Genomic DNA, 16,909 nt, shown 5'->3' with positions numbered 1-16,909 from the left:
CTCACAATGTTTAAATCAAGCTGTGTTCCCTTCAAGAATGGAGACAGTAACATTCCCCATTTTGCATGACAGAAGTATGTCACTGTGTCTTAGACTCCTTCATGAAAACAACTTAGACCTTGTCCTGTAGCATCCCTCTCCATAGAGCCAAACTAGGAGTCCAAGCACCAATACTGACACAGACATGATGCGTTTCTCATCCTAGTACCACCAGCCCCCACACCTCACACAGTCTGTTCCTGTGGCCTTACCCCGATACCTCTGAGTCTCAGCTCAGGCTGAGGATGGAGACGCTTTCCCATCTTTGCTTACTCTTTTGTAAACAAAATTTGTATCTATAGAGTGTAATGCAGTCATTAGGGTATACTGAGCTCTGGAGTAACTGTTCTGTTTTATAAATGAGTGCCTGGGCACTTATTTTTCGATAGATGGATGGTTTGAATAGGTTCAAATTCCAGGTTTCTTATTTACTGCTCCATAACCTTGGGTGTCATTTCCCAGAAGGATAAGCCTTAGTTTTTTCACGTTAAAGTGGTAATAATATCTTAAGAGGCTGTTGTAAGATCAAATAAGATAAGGTATATAAAGCTTTTACCACAGTTTCTGACATAGTAAGTACTTGGTAAATTCTTTTGTCTTGTTTTTATCACATAGCAATGTTTTGTGAGCATTTTCTCGTTAATTTTTAAAAAATGATTTTTAAATGGTATTTTATGTATAGCCATATGATATCTTTTTAGAGTTGATAGGATTTTGTTGATTAATTAAGAAAATATCAAAGTTGAAGGTAGACCTATTAATATTGTTGCTTTTATTATAGCTACAATTCTGGGTGAAAAACTGTGAGCCTGCCCTTTCTCATGGTTTTTCCATTTCCATTTGCATTTGTGGTGTAGTGATGGCTAAACCCGTGTAGTTCTGTTTTTATCTACAGTGCTGTGCTCCCTTGGTATCATGAGAGTTTGATTCTAGGACCTCCTGAGGATACCAAAATCTGTGGATGCTCAAATACTGACAGTATTTGCATGCAACTTTTGCACAGTCCCTTCCATGTACTTTAATTCGTCTCTGGATTATTATAATACCTAATACAATGCAAATGCTATGTAAATAGTTTTTATACTGTATTCTTCAGGGAAAAATGACAAAAAAAGTCTGTACATGTTTACTCCAATTGCATTTTTTTTTTTTTTCTGAATATTTTCGATTCTTGGTTGGTTGAATCCACAGATGGGGAACCCAGTGAATATGGAGGGCTGACTGTATTACCAATCCAGGCATTTCTAGAGAGGTCCGGATTCTGGTATATAAGGAAAAAGGGGACCTAAGTAGTTTCAGAGGTAAAGAAAGGATTTTTTCTGACCACCCTTGTGGCTTTTTGAGCTTTTTAGTTTCAGTTTATGAAAATGACTTTTTCTAATGTTTCAAGTTTATTTTCATTACTAGGAAATTAAAGCTTATTTTAAATAATAGAAGTTTATTTTATTTATTTTTATTTTATCTCGGCTCACTGCAACCTCTGCCTCCCAGGCTCAAGTGATTCTCCTGCCTCAGCCTCCTGAGTAGCTAGGACTACAGGCATGCGCCACCATGCCCAGCTAATTTTTTGTATTTTTAGTAGAGATGGGGTTTTACCATGTTGGCCAGGCTGGTCTTGAACTCCTGACCTCGTGATCTTCCCACCTTGGCCTCCCAAAGTGCTGGGATTACAGGCACGAACCATCGTGTCCAGCCTCAATAATAGGATTTTATTAAGTTTTAATAAAATTTTATAGTAGGCAAAAATACTTCCCATTCTTACTTCATTTTGATTTTTTTTACGTTCCTTTGGGATTTACAGATTGAAAAAAGGAAGTAGGCAAACAGCTAGGAAGGGCAATCCCAGACTTTCACTTGAATCCATGTTTTCACAATCTAGTTCATTCCACTTAGGCAGCATGATTAGTGGAAAGGAAAATTAATTTTAGAATCAGACTTGATACAAAATGTTTCCTTACCTAGTAAATACGTTACCTCAGCAAGTTACTTCTTTGAAATTGTAGACTAAGCTTGTCCAACTCTTGGGCTGCATGTGGCCCAGGATGGCTTTGAATGCAGCCCAACACAAATTCGTGAACTTTCTTAAAACATGAGATTTTTTGCTTTTTTTTTTTTTGCTCATCAGCTATTGCGTGTTTAATGTGTGGCCCAAGACAGTTCTTCTTCTTCCAATTAGGCTCAGGGAAACTGAAAGATTGGATACCCCATTGTAGACAATGCCATCTTACGGAGTTTGTTTTGATACAAAATGAATGAATTTCAAGATATGGCATATTTTAGTATTAATATTTTCCTCTTATTATAATTTATACTATATGATAGTATCTCACAAAAGGCTAGTAAAGATGTGCTATCCTTGAATTATTCATAACATATCACAGTTAATAAATACCAAGGTTTGAACATGTAACATTTGTAAGACATTGAGGTTGAAGGTTTTAGCTTTAAAAAAATAATGGTTCAGATTTCTGTGGAGCTTCATAACCAAGTATCTTTTTTTTTTTTTTTGAGATGGGTGTTACTGTGTCACCAAGGTTGCAGTGGAGTGGTGCAGTCATTGCTCACTGTGGCCTTGAACTCAAGCACTTCTCACACCTCAGCCTCTTGAATAGCTGGGACTACAGGTGTACGCCACCATGCCTAGCTAATTAAAAAAATATTTTTTTGTAGAGATGGGTTTCTTGCTGTGTTGCCCAGGCTGGTCTTGAACTCCTGCCCTCAAGATACCCTCCTGCCTCAGCCTCCCAAAGCTTTGGGATTACAGGTATGAGTCATTGTGCCTGGCCCCAGGTATTTTTTTTAAATAACAACTTTATTGAGATATTCACATACCTGATTAAAGTATATAGCTCAAGGGCCTTTTATGGTGGCTCACACCTGTAATCCCAGCATTTTGGGAGGCCAAGGCAGGCAGATTGCTTGAGCTCAAGAGTTGGAGACCAGCCTGGGCAACATGGTGAAACCCTTTCTCTACAAAAAATTAACTGGGTGTGGTGGCATGCACTTTTAGTCCCAGCTACTTGGGAGGCTGAGGTGGAGGATCGATTGAGCCTGGGAGATTGAGGCTACAGTGAGCTGGGATTGTGCCACTGCACTCCAGCCTGGTGACAGAACAAGACCCTGTTTCAGAAAATATATATGTATACAGCTCAGTGGTTTGTAGTACATTCACAGAGTTGTGCAAAACATCATCAAAATTTATTTTAGATTTTCATCACCCCAGAAAGAAACTTCATACCCATTAGCAGTCATTGTCTATTTCCCACCACCCTCCCTGCCCCCAGCCCTTCGCAACTGTCAGTCTATCACCTGTCTTTTTTTATTGACCTATTCTGGATATTTTATATGCACTGAATTTCACTTAGCATGTTTTCAAGGTTCATGCATGTTGCAGCATGTGTTGGTACTTATTTTCTTTTTCTGTCCATATTCCACTGTATGGATGTGTGTCACATTTTGTTTATACATCCAATTATCTTTTGATGGACACTTGGATTGTTTCTGTGTTTTAGCTATTATGAATAATGTTATGACAATTCATGTACAGGTTTTTGTGTAGACAAATGTTTTATTTTCCTTGGACAAATACCTTGGAGTGGAATTGCTGAATCATGTGGTGCCTATATTTAACCTTTTGAGAAACTACCAGACTGCTAAAATGGCTGCAGTGTTTCACATTTCTACCAGCAGTGTATGAAGCTTCCAATTTCTCTACATTCTTGCCAGCAACCATTGTTGTCCTTTTTAGTGGAGCCATTACAGTGAGTGTGAAGAGGTATTTCATTGTGCTTTAGATTTGCATTTCCCTGATGGCTAATGAAGTTGAACATCTTTACGTGTGTTCATTGACCATGCGTAAATATTGGAAAAATGTTTATTCACATCCTTTGCTCAGTATTTAATTGGGTTATTTGTCTTTTTCTTGCTAAGTTGTAGGAGTTCTTTATATATTCTAGATACAAGTCCCTTATCAGATCTATGATTTGCAAATATTATACAAGTCCCTTATCAGATCTATGATTTACAAATATATTCTTCCATTCACTGCAATCAGGTTATATCAAGGCATAGTTTATTCTCCTGAGAAGGAGAATCAGCACTTATAATAATTTTAACAATTAATTTGGTACTTAAAAAAGTGGCTATATCCAGCCTCATTGGAAACAAGAAAAAAAATTTAAAAAACTAGCTTATAGAAAAAGACATTTGCAAATATTAATTTTCTAAGTTGAAAATTTCATAAACTTTTGAAAAGTCGGGTTTCTGTTTTCCTTTATGTGTATTTACATAATGAAGCTTATTATCCTGAAATGACTAAAAACTTGTTTAGAATATGTCTGTAGAATGGACATAGCTTGCAGTTCGGAAGAATTAAATGTCAGAGATTCATGGGTTCAGTCAATGTCATATAAATATTTAATATTAATATTCTAATTGAACTTAATAGAATTTGGTAAATGTCAGTTTAGAATTTTTAAAATTACTAAACTCTTCCTTGCGTTTTGAGGGATGTAGGGAATGTATTTTTCTAGTGCTAATCCCTGTAGAAAATTGAGACTATCCAAAACTAAGGGGGAAAAAAGAAAAACCATACACTGATACTACTATTCGTGTGAGAGTGTGGTGGTCATTCCTGTGAGGGTGTGGTCACATCCACAGATGGATGTTTTTTTCTAAAATTTCTTAACTCCAGTATTTTTTTTTTTTTTTTTTGAGACAGAGTCTTGCTCTGTTGCCCAGGCTGGAGTACAGTGGCACGATCTCGGCTCACGGCTCACTGCAAGCTCTGCCTCCTGGGTTCACGCCATCCTCCTGCCTCAGCCTCCCGAGTAGCTGGGACTACAGGCGCCTGCCACCACGCCCGGCTAATTTTTTGTATTTTTTTTTTTTTAGTAGAGATGGGATTTCACCATGTTAGCCAGGATGGTCTCAATCTCCTGACCTTGTGATCCACCTGCCTTGGCCTCCCAAAGTGCTGGGATTACAGGCATGAGCCACTGCACCTGGCCCAGTATTCTTAAATTCCTTGTTTTATTGTTAGATTTATGAACCAACATATTGGATTTGTGTATCTATGACTTGAATTAAGAGCCCAGTAGAACTGGCTTTCAAAAAAAGAAGTAATACTGTTTTCATTCTGGCTCTTGGGTGTGTAAGTATGGTTTCAAATGTAAAAATTTCCCCAAGAGTGACTTATGTGTAAACTATGGATAATTAGCTCTCCATTTTATGATGACTTGCATAATTCAAAGTTGTAGATCGGGGCTGCTCTTTCTCAAGGATATTAGTATTTTGGGCAGGGTATGCATTGCTGCGGAAGCTGTCCTGTGCATTATAGGATGTTGACAACACTCTGTCTACCCACTAGACCCCAGTAACACCCTCTTCCCAGCAAATATGACAATGAAAAAGTGTCCCTAGACATTGTCACATGCTGTCTCTGAGGAACAAAACTGTCCTCAGTTAAGAACTACTATAGATAGGCTGGGCGTGGTGGCACACGCCTGTAATCCCAGCACTTTGGGAGGCTGAGGCGGGCTTTCACCATGTTGGCCAGGCTGTTCTTGAACTCCTAACCTCAGGTGATCCGCCCACCTTGGCCTCCCAAAGTGCTGGGATTACAGGCATGAACTACCATGCCCAACTGTTTTGTTTTTGTTTTGAGACGGAGTCTTGCTCTGTTGCCCAGGCTGGAGTGCAATGGCGCAATGTTGGCTCACTGCAACCTCTGCCTCCAGGGCTCAAGTGATTCTCCTGCCTCAGCTTCCCAAGTAGCTTGGATTGTTAAAATGAGTATTACCATTTATATTCTAAACTTAATTTTGACAGGAATAAAAGTGACCAGTTTCACTGTTTGACATGTTTTCTGCTTTTGAACATTATCAAATACAGGCACTTAATATCTAGGAGGCCAGAAAGAAGCTAAAGAAAGGGTGTCAACAGTTTAAATAAACTCTGGGTAAATGAATTATTCAACTGCTAGCGCAGTGCTGAGGGTATGGTAGGTATGTTTGTGTGCATGTATGTGTGTTTAGTAGGCATATAAGGAAATATAGGTATTTGAACATCTGAGATTTCTTGTACCAAGTGGTGCTTCTTGTTGCCCATATTGCAAAAGATAACTTGGCACACTTCTTTGTTTTGTGTGAAAACAGATTAGGTTTCTTTGGAATTAACGTTGTTTGAAAGCTTTAAGTAAATAGCCAGAATGTACAAGTTGTTCCTAAGTTGTCCAGTGTCTGAGTCAGATTGCTGAAGAGACTGTTGTAATAAAGGTCTTTAATTAGCTGAAGTGGTAAGCTACTAGGTTTTGTTCTTGGTACCCATTTATTTTTTGTTAACATGTATACTTCTCTTTATAAGCAAGAATTTTTCTAATTGCAAGCTCTGAGGCCCTTTTCTTTTTCTTTCTTTTTGAGACAGGGTCTCACTCTGACCCATGCTGGAGTGCAGTGGTGCAATCTTGGCTCACTGCAACCCCTGCCCCTACCAGGTCCACACAATTCTCCCACCTCAGCCTCCCAAGTAGCCGGGACTATAGGCATTACCACGCCCGGCTAATTGTTGCATTTTTTGTTTTGTAGAGACGGAGTTTCACCGTGTTGTCCAGGCTGCTCTTGAACTCCTGGGCTCAAGTGAGCTGCCTGCCTCGGCCTCCCAAAGTGCTGGGATTACAGGCTTGAGCTACCGTGCCTGGAGGCCCTTTTCATAGATCTTGTACATTCCTCGTGGCCCCAGTTTGAGTTAAAAGAGGGAGGCTATTATACAGGACTAGGGAAGTAGATTTTTCAGTTTATTAGTGCCTTGGGGTGATTATCAGCCTTCCACAAGTGAAAAAACATTTAAGAAGGAAAATATTTTATTCAGTTATAAGTAGATTGGCAGGAGTTCTTGTTTCTGAAGATCTTAAAGCATTCTACCTTTTAAGTCTTCTGAAATGAAAAATTATAATGCTTCTCTTGAATAGCTCACCTGAGTCTTAAGAGAATCACATGATGTTGTTAAAAGTTAGAATTTTATGACTCTTGCCTTGAGCTAATTTTTCACCTAAAATGACTCATGAAATTTTGGATAATTCCCACTTTGGGTCCTTCTTATTTAGGCTTACTATCTTGTTTTTCTTATGTTGTGAATGACCATCCGTGTTAGGACTGATTTACCAAGAATTCTCAATGCCAGCATGAGATAGCTGGAATTTGTGCATGTTAGATATAGAGATTTTTGTTAACACTGATTCTTATTTCAGTTCTTCTCTACAGTTTGGGATGGGATGCCCAGATCCTCCTTTTAGAAGTGACAGCTCCATAGTGGTTGTGTGGCATACTGGGTAGTTTAGCTGTCACCAAAACCATTGCCTTGACTCTGGCACGCCAAGCTGAGCTGGCCTAAAGAGAGAGTCTGCAGGCTTTCTAGGCCTGGCTGTTTTTACTGAGGTGGGGCTTTTTGGTGAGTCAGCCAAATGGAGGATTTTGGAGGACTGTGTTGAAAGAGAGGAATTGAGCAAAGGGGAAAGGTTCTAAGAGGCCTAGGGACGATATTAATTTTGAGGCTATGATGAATGATACAAAGACTCAAGTTGAACAGGAATGTGGGGGGCAGTATAGTATTGGAGAGCTAATCCTAGGATTTGGAGAGGAGGACAAAGTAAGGAGAGCAAGTGGGAGGAAACCACTTAACATCAGGGCTGTCATTGTGGCCTAAAGGTTGATTATTTATTCTTCTGGAATGCAGACCTCCCTTAGTGTCCTATAATCACAGCAAATCGCAAAGTAATGAGTATAGAGAAAGCAAAAATAATTAAAAAGAAAATAATGGAAAGGATTACAAAGTTAAGAGAAGGCTTAAAAAAGGAATGAAATATAGGGTTGAATAAAAGAAAAGGAAATAGTTAAAACCTTTTATAATAACCATATGAAATAGGAGAAGTAAAATAAGTAGTATTTAAGATAAAAAAGTAAAAGGCAGATAGAAATATTATTAGTTAAATGAAAAAGATAGAACCTAGAAATAGAGAATAAAAGATGTAATTTTTAAATACGCTGTGAATTTAAAATCTTTTTATGTATCAATAAGAAAGACTTTAAAATCCTCACAGCATTCTATATTTTTTCTTACAGCACTGTCATCATCATAATTAAATAATTATAGGACTAAGTATTTATCTCCCCTCCCTGTTTGTAAGTTGCATGCTAGTATGGACTGTGCAGTATTAGCAGAGTCTAGCAGAGTGCCAGCACTTATGTATTCAGTAATTTCTTTTTGAGTTAAAAAGCAACAGAGAATGTTAGTTATCCGTAGAAATTTTGTTGTGTGAAATTAGAATTTAAGGTAAGAAACTCTAAAGAAAGACAAAGAAGTTTCTAAGAAGAGGATAAACTAACGTAGGCTATGAAAAAATGCAGAACAATTAACAGATGTCTCAGCAATCAGAAATTCTAGCATAATGTTTAGTTTGCTGAGCTTTATTATAAAATATCAATAATATGTGACAAAACCAAACAGTGGAAAGAAAACATGGTAGGGACCTCAATTCTTCTGTCTTTTCTTGTCCCTCACAAAGAGATACTTGGGACTGAGGCCCTTCTGGGGCACTTTGTGGCTTTCTCCTTGGGGATAGTGCTCTTGGAGCTGACCTCTCTCCCTTTTCTAATGTAAAATTCGTATAACATAAAATTAATCATTTTAAAGTGAGCAGTTCAGTGGCATATAGTACATTCATAATGTTGTGCAGCTGTCACCTTTATCTAATTCTAAAACATTTTCGTCACCCCAAAACAAAACTCAGTACTCATTAAGCAATTACTCTCATCTCCCCTTCTCCCCAGCGCCTGGCAACCACCAATCTGTGTTTTGTCTATATGGATTTTCTCTGGCCCCTGTTTAAACTGTATCCATTGGAGAGAGATATGCTATGACCAAAAAGAAATTATTGGGCTTTAAAGGTCTGGATAGTACTGACACTCAGAGTTATGTCTCTTTTAGGTATAAATTTATTTTTCAAATAGCATTTTAAAATACTTCGTATTAATAGTATTTATATATGCATTTTATTCTAACTTCATAATTCTTTTAATTTTTTAGTTTTCTAACTATACAATTCCATTGATGATTACCTATAGTAATCAGATATTTATGTGTTATTTGCATTTGTATCTTTCTACATGAAAATAAGGTTACTCAATATTGCACAGTTGACATTTTGGACTGGATAATTTTTTGTTCTAGGGGCTAGCCTTTGCATTAAGGAATATTTAGCAACATCTTTGGCCTTTACACACTAGGTGCTAGTAATACCTCTCCCCAGTTGTGACAACCAAAAATGTTTCCAGATGTTGTAGAATATCCCCTCAGGAACAAAATTGCCCCTTGGTTGACAACCACTGCATTACAATAATTCTTCTTGAGAATTTGGCTTTCTCTTTCAGTAGAAAGAGACAATTAATACAGTATGTGTTAGAAACCGTCATCTAAGAGTGATAAAGGAGAATTGCTAGATCACCCATATAACTTAGTCATACATTTTTATAATCTCAGAAACTTTTAATTCTTTTAACAATTTTTAGTTTTAAGTTTTGATTCTTTTTTGGAAATACCCTTCCAGCTGATTGTGTAAGGGTCTTTCCTTGTTTGGCTATGCAGTGCTAAAGGAATTCCACTTGATTGCCTAATGGGAAGTCATTTCATGGAAAAAGTAAATACAGCCATATGAGTTTGTTTGGAAATACTTGAAATGTTCTCTTTTAAATACAATGAATAAAGCATTAAAACTTGAAAAAAAAAGGGAAGAATTTTTTTACACAAACTTCCCTTCTTTGATGCCAAAAATACCTTAGACAAACTGTCTTCCAGTACTACCATTTAACTTACTGATAATAAACTAAATTCTCCCTGGTTGTGCTTCCCGTCTGTTTTCCGAGTGTGTAAAGGCTCTTTGGTTATTACTTAAAGCTTACTATTTCTCAGTAGTCACACGTTAAATGAGTTAAATTTTAAAAGGAATATTTTGTTTGATCTAAAATTTGCTTCAAAGTAAATATGTAGCCTGCTTAAATATTATAATTATCATCTTAGATTTCATATAGAGTTGAAAATGATAATTTTTAAGGATTGTACTCCTGTCCCCCAGTTTTCTAACTAGTTTGTGGTTCTACTTGGGACTAATAAAATATAACTGGGGCCAAAACTTTGAGGGAAATAAGATGAGGGTGGGGTGGTGGTAGTGGAAGATAGCCAAAAGAGGAGATATTTAGTGTAATATCACTAGATATCATTGGTTAGTGTAGTAGAGTTGAGAGAAATCACCTCTCAATTGGGTTTTTACTGGGCATAAAATATTTAATAAGGCCATGAAAAGAAAGAAAATTTCATAATGTGGAGCTTTGGCAGCTTTCTCTGTATGGTAAAATTACATTTCAATAAGTTGTGTCTGTTTCTAGTGCACAGAAAACAGAGATGAAGACCATTTGTATATAATTCTTCATATCTAAATTTTTCCTTAGATATGGAAAGGGGTATCATTAGCATAATATGCTTTTATAAGCATATTGTGATTCTGCTAGGAATGTATCTAATATATACATTCTTATCAATTTTCTTATTTAGGGACTATGTTCGGAGTGAACTGGAGTTTGCCTATGAGGGACCAATGTATTTAGAACCTCTCTCTATGAATCGGTTTACCACAGCCTTAATAGGTAAGTATTATAAAACAATTAAAGTGTAGGTAGGAACTGACCAGTCTTACTAACTTATAAAATTCATGCATACTCATTTTTTTTTAAAACGGAATTCTCAAAAGTGATTCATGGTGACTTTTCCCACATATAACCATTGTTTAGTGGTTTTTTTTTTTTAAGTCTTCTTTTCCCCATGTGTAGATTATGTATTTATAGTCATATTGTACATAGTGCACAGTTGCTTGTGTTTTTTTAAGGGTTTTTTAAGTATTTGAGAAGATTAATTTTTAAATAGAGCTAATTATTACTTTGAAAGATTAAAATGAAACACGTAGTATCTTAAATTTACTTATTGCTGTTGAAAGCCATGACCTTATTGTCAAAAATAAATGTCTGGAAACATCAACAACTTGAGATGTGATTGAAATATTCAGGTAGCAGAATGTTAAAAATAGAAGTGTTGGCTAAGGCCTAAAAACAATATAGATACAATTTAAAGTGAAGTACCAGACCTCTGCTACCAGAGTGTACCATGCCAAAATGCAAAAAAGGAAGTGAGAGAAAACCTGTTTTGTGACTTTGAAACTCACCCATGTAGAAGGTGTTAAAAGGCCTAATATTAGAGATTAGAGGAGGATTTCTTCAGAGAGAACTCTTTTTGTCTGAAATACTTCCCCAGCCCTTTACACTAGAGGATTCACTGGGGGACCATTTGGGGAGTTATGTGTCTTCTGTGGTGAAGGGGGGAATGCTGTGGACTGGTGTCTGACTCACCCTGGAACATCTTTTTTTTTGAGTTACACTTTTTATTTTCTTACATTAAAAAACATTTTTTTTTTTTTTGAGACGGAGTCTTGCTCTGTCGCCGAGGCTGGGAAAACATTTTTTAAATAGGTTTCTGGGGAACACATGGTGTTTGGTTACATGGATAAGTTCTTTAGCAGTGATTTCTGAGATTTTGGTGCATCCATCACCTGAGGAGTGTACACTGTACCCAGTGTGCAGTCTTTTATCCTTCACCTACCTCTCACCTTTCCAGGAGGCCAGAATTCCACTTATATCATTCTTGTGCCTTTTCGGCCTGCAAAATCTAAAACTACATTGTCCAAAACTAGCCACATGTGGCTGGTAAGCACTTGCAGTGTGGTGAATTGAGATTAAGGTGTGCTGTACGTGGAAAGCACATACTCAATTTCGAAGACTTGGTACAAACCAGGTTAACTTTTAATATGTCTTGTTAACTTTTAATATAGATTGAATGTCTATATGATGATGTTTAGGATATGTTAGATTATATAAAATATATTGTTGATTTCACTTGTTTCTTTTTACTTTTTGAAATGACACTAATAGAAAATTTAAAATTACATTTGGCTTACGTTATAATTCTAATCTGATATAAAGGACTAGCAATAGGCTAGTTGCTTGTTGAGTGTTTTGACTGTGGAATGAAAATGCCTTATAGGGTTTTCCTGTATCTTCTGATACAGGAAATTGTAGAGCAAAGGATATAAGTTTCTTGTGAACTAGACAGTGGCCCCGAAAGTCTGTGTAGGATTTTCTTAGGTCCTGTTCAAGAAGGCCTTTTAGAGGGATGAGAAGACCTCAACAGGGATTGACCTTCCAGATTCCCAGGAGCTGAGAAAAGAGCCAAAAATGGCCAGTTGAGGGTGTATACCAAGCACCAAGGGTACTGCTGCAGGTGAGAGAGCCACAGTGATAGGAACGGTTTCAGAAGAACCCATAAAAATGTCCAGGGGAAAATAAATCAGTTTTAGATACCTCAAGTCTAGGAAGCACCAGTAACAACCACATCATTGTAAGAGTCCATTTAAGTAGGAACCTGCCTATTTCCCTCCCTCTCCTTCCCTACCCGCTTCGATCCTGGGTGAGTCAGAGAGAGAGGGAGAAGTACTAGGTCAAAAAAGAGAAAGAAGCCAGCCACAACCTCTCCACCTCCTCTCCCAATTGCAGGTTTTCTATCTTAAAGCATAAAGGTCAAAATTAATGCTTTCCCTAGAATGCCTGAACTCTAGAGTAAGGGATAAGTCTCAACTTTAAATCTGTTTGAAAGTTTCAGTTATTATTAAATTGAGACAGTAACCTAAGCTAGAGTAGAAAAGTTATGGGACTTGCCTTGGATTTTATCTAGGGGCAGGAAAACCACTAATCTCCACAGAGTGGATTTTAAAAAGGCAGCAGAGGACAAAAATAATGTTGCTTTATAACTATCATTATGAGTTGGCATATTTATTAATGGTAACATTCAATAATGAAAATATTTGCTAAGTTAGAAAGCTTGTAAAGTTTTACTTTATGATGGATATACTTGTATTATAAATATGAAGCATATTTCTTAAAACTCTTCTTATCAGTGGCCGTGGTCTTCTGTTTACTTAACTAAGATTCAACTTTCCAAAGTCCATAAACTATTAAGGAGCATGTTTTCTTCCAACTTAGATTTTAAAATAATTTTCTGGTGTTTTTCGTCATTTCAGTAACAAACTTTTTTGAAAAACTAGGTAATTTTAATGTGCCATGATTTCTTAGGGTTGCCAACTTCTTGGAGATATTTCTAATAGTGGAATCCTGAAATCTAAAGAGTACATTGGGATTTTGGTTTATGCAGAGTTAAAAGTTGAAATAGGCAAATCAGAAGACAAACAACTTATTCTTTTGGAAGTTCAGGGGAAATTCCACTAACAATATGACTCCTTCCTTCTTTTACCTCAGCAGGAGTAGTCTTCTCTTAAATATGCCATATGAGTCATATTCTTCTATGAAAGAAGATAAAGGGAGCCTGTAACCCCAGCACTGAGCACCACATGTGCTGGCATAGACTTAAGGGAATTTTCAGAGCTTAGAGGAAGTTTACATTGTGCTCAACAAGGACATTTAAGTTTCATAGCTATAAACACAGTGGAAGCCAGATCATTTGGTGACCTCTTGTTTTGTATATAATTAGGAGTTTTTCTTTTCTTATGCCTTTATGATTATTTTTCACATTATTTTAGTATCAGTTTTTTAAAGGCCAAAATGAATGCTTTGTGAGATAAAATACCATATGTGTTTATGACATAGTAGATTGTTATAAGTGTTTGGTCTTATGTAGAAATGGTTGACATTTTTGTATTTTTCTAACACAAATTGAATTTTCCTTATTCAAAATGCTTGGGACCAGAAATGTTTTGGATTTCTGATTTTTTTACATTTTGGAATATCTGCATTATATTACTGTTTGGAAATCCTTAATCCCAAATCTGAAATCCAAAATGCTGCAATGAGCATTTTCTTGGAGCATCATGTTAGATTTTAGGGCATTTTGGATTTTAGATTTTTGGATTAGGAATATTCAACATGTGTATGGATAGGATACAAACAAGTCTCAAGTTTTCATTTTGGTTTTCATTGACAAGAAGTGAGAGAATATGATTAATGATTCTAAATTAATCTGGAAAATAACATTCAGTAATCTCCAAGAAATTCTGAAAGGAGCAATGAGAGAGGACTTGTCCAATCAGTATGATGGAGCAGGGTGGTACCATCATTAGAATAGATCACTGAAAACAAAAAGTAACAGGTTCTTATATAGACCTAAATATGTAAAAGATTTTGGAATTTACTACAGTGGCATTTCAAATTAATGAGAAAGGAATGGATGATTCCAGTAGCCAGTTTTGAGATAACCAACTAAACGTGCAAAAAACAAACTTAGATCTTTATTTTCTTATTCCACAATAAATCAAATGTATTAATTTTTAAGTTAAAATTAAACATTAGCTAAAAATTACTAAAAGAAAATACAGCTATTTGTGTAATCTTGAGTGGGGTAGCCATGTAATAAGCCATGGCACTAAAGGTGGGTACCATTAAGAAAAAAATGGTTTGACTATTTTCAATACATACTTTTATAAGAGAATAAAGTTATTTAAAATATTAAGACAAGGGACATATTAGAAAAATGCAATCATGTGACTAAGGATTACTATTTTGATCAGGCAGTAGGATACGTATTGTAGCAGAAAAATGGGCAAAGAATGTGAACATTTCACCAAATAATTGCAAATGTTTTTATATACTTATTGATAATGTTCAATGCTGCTAGTAACCAACAAAATGCCAATTTAAAAAATTTGGGAAATATTCCCTGTTCTTCCCCTCTCTAAATTATACTCACTGTGGCAAGTTAATAGAAAAATGGCCACATTATACACTGGTAAATTGTTGCTGGAGGGCAGTCTGACAGTGTGTCAAAGTCTTTAAAAATGTTTTTTTCTGATTCAGTAATTCCTAGCCTAAGAGAATATTAGGAAATGTGTTCCAAGTAGTTTATACAAGGACGTCATAATGTAAAAGCTTATTCATACAAAGCATTTTATAATTATGGAATATTTGGAAAAGGCTAAATGCAAATATCTTGTTACATACATTCAGTGTACCCCAGGGTGTTCTTAGGGCTACCTTTGAGTTGTGGGATTATAAGAGACTGAGAGTTTCCCATTTTGTTTCTCTGTATTTCTGAGTTTAATATAATGATCATGCGTAATCCCCAGTGAGAAGAATTTATTTAGTTTTTAGTTATGATTTAGTTATTTGGGGCAGTTTACATGGCCCTCCAAAAATAAAGATTAAAAAATTATCAGAACAAATATTGTTGCAGTATGATCTTGAACAAGTAATTATATCTCTTAGATTTTATGCTTTCACCTATAGACCAGAACAGTTAAATATTGAGTACCTTTGGAAAAGAAGCTATGTATAAACAGTAGCAACTGAATTGTCACAATACTGAATTAGACATTGTTTAAAGTTTTCTTCATATTATACATGCCATCACAGACGACCAGTGGAGATTTGTGCTGCTCTTTCCAGATCAGCTCTACGGAATTAGTATTCAAAATTCACAGAACATGTGAATATGTAATTATAGTCAGATGAAGTTAAGTTTGATTTGAAATATTATCTACGAGATTTTAGTTAGACTTCTTCAAAAGTTGTGTTATTATCCTTATCAACAGTGTTTTTTGTTCGTTTTTATTTTGTGGATGCCAAATGCTCAAAATTAAATGTATTCTATTCCCTATTTTAGGTCAGTTGGTGGTGTGTACTTTATGCTCCTGTGTCATGAAAACAAAGCAGATTTGGCTGTTTTCAGCTCACATGCTTCCTCTGCTAGCACGACTCTGCCTTGTTCCTTTGGAGACAATTGTCATCATCAATAAATTTGCTATGATTTTTACTGGATTGGAAGTTCTCTATTTTCTTGGGTCTAATCTTTTGGTACCTTATAACCTTGCTAAATCTGCATACAGAGAATTGGTTCAGGTAAGACTGACAACCACAAACAGGTAGATAAAATTCTACATAAATGTTAAGTACATTAGAGTTATAGTTCATTTTTATTTCACAGTTATGGTACCATTCATTTTTACAGTTTCAAAACAGCAGCTATTTTCAGCCCAATTAGGAGCATCTGAAAGATTCTTGATTATGTTCTATTGAGAAGGCAGTAAAGTGCAGTGGTTCTCTTAAAGCAGATTTATCTGAGATCATACCCTGATGCTGCTGTTCACTAGCCGTGTAACCTTGTGATAATTGCATTACTTTCTGTAAAACGGAGCTAATAATGAAAGCTGTGCTTTCTTCATAGAGTTCTGTGAGATTTAAATGAGTTTAGTACCAGGCAAACAATGTTCCATATGTGTTAGCTATTGTAATGAAGACAAAAATAATAAAGAATTGAATACCTATAAGTCAAATCCTGCTTTTTCCTTCTGATTATAGTCCTACTGTGACTATAGTTTCTTCCCTTTGTGTGCCTAATTTAAACAGAAAAGTTAAATTGTTCTGGGTTATAATATGATAGATTTCATTTAGATATAGTACTTGAATTGACTTTGCCAACATAACATGCTTTTTGTAAAAGTTTCTCCCCTACTTTTTTCAGCCTTTGCTCTAAGATAAATTACTCCCAGATACAAACAATACACATTTGGGAAATAAATGTTTCTGTTTGGTTTAACTGATAGTTTGTAATATATAAAATAGATTTTAACCTGACATTGGTATAAAAAGAGAGTGTTAAAATGTCACTGTCTTCCACCTCTTGACTGTCCTTATGGTACAGGAAGCTCTCAGATAGAACAAACTGATACAGCTAAGTGAGGTATTCTCTTGTGGCCCCAGGGGCAGAT

The 16,909-nt window shown here is 36.0% G+C and overlaps 1 protein-coding gene across 1 annotated transcript in view; it reads left to right on the top strand.

The window, feature by feature from the left end:
- The window catches only part of RNF145 (ring finger protein 145), a 50,813-nt gene that overhangs the window by 16,209 nt on the left and 17,695 nt on the right, over positions 1 to 16,909 (top strand). The window contains exons 5-6 of the mRNA XM_063724367.1: positions 10,642 to 10,733; positions 15,805 to 16,040. Of these exons, the coding sequence (XP_063580437.1) occupies positions 10,642 to 10,733; positions 15,805 to 16,040 (328 nt within the window). The remainder of the gene's footprint in view (positions 1 to 10,641; positions 10,734 to 15,804; positions 16,041 to 16,909) is intronic.

Source organism: Pongo abelii, chromosome 4 (genome assembly GCF_028885655.2).
Source record: "Pongo abelii isolate AG06213 chromosome 4, NHGRI_mPonAbe1-v2.0_pri, whole genome shotgun sequence".
Classification (NCBI taxonomy): domain Eukaryota; kingdom Metazoa; phylum Chordata; class Mammalia; order Primates; family Hominidae; genus Pongo; species Pongo abelii.
The sequence above is the reverse complement of the archived record's forward strand: the minus strand, read 5'-3'. Positions and strand labels throughout refer to the sequence as shown.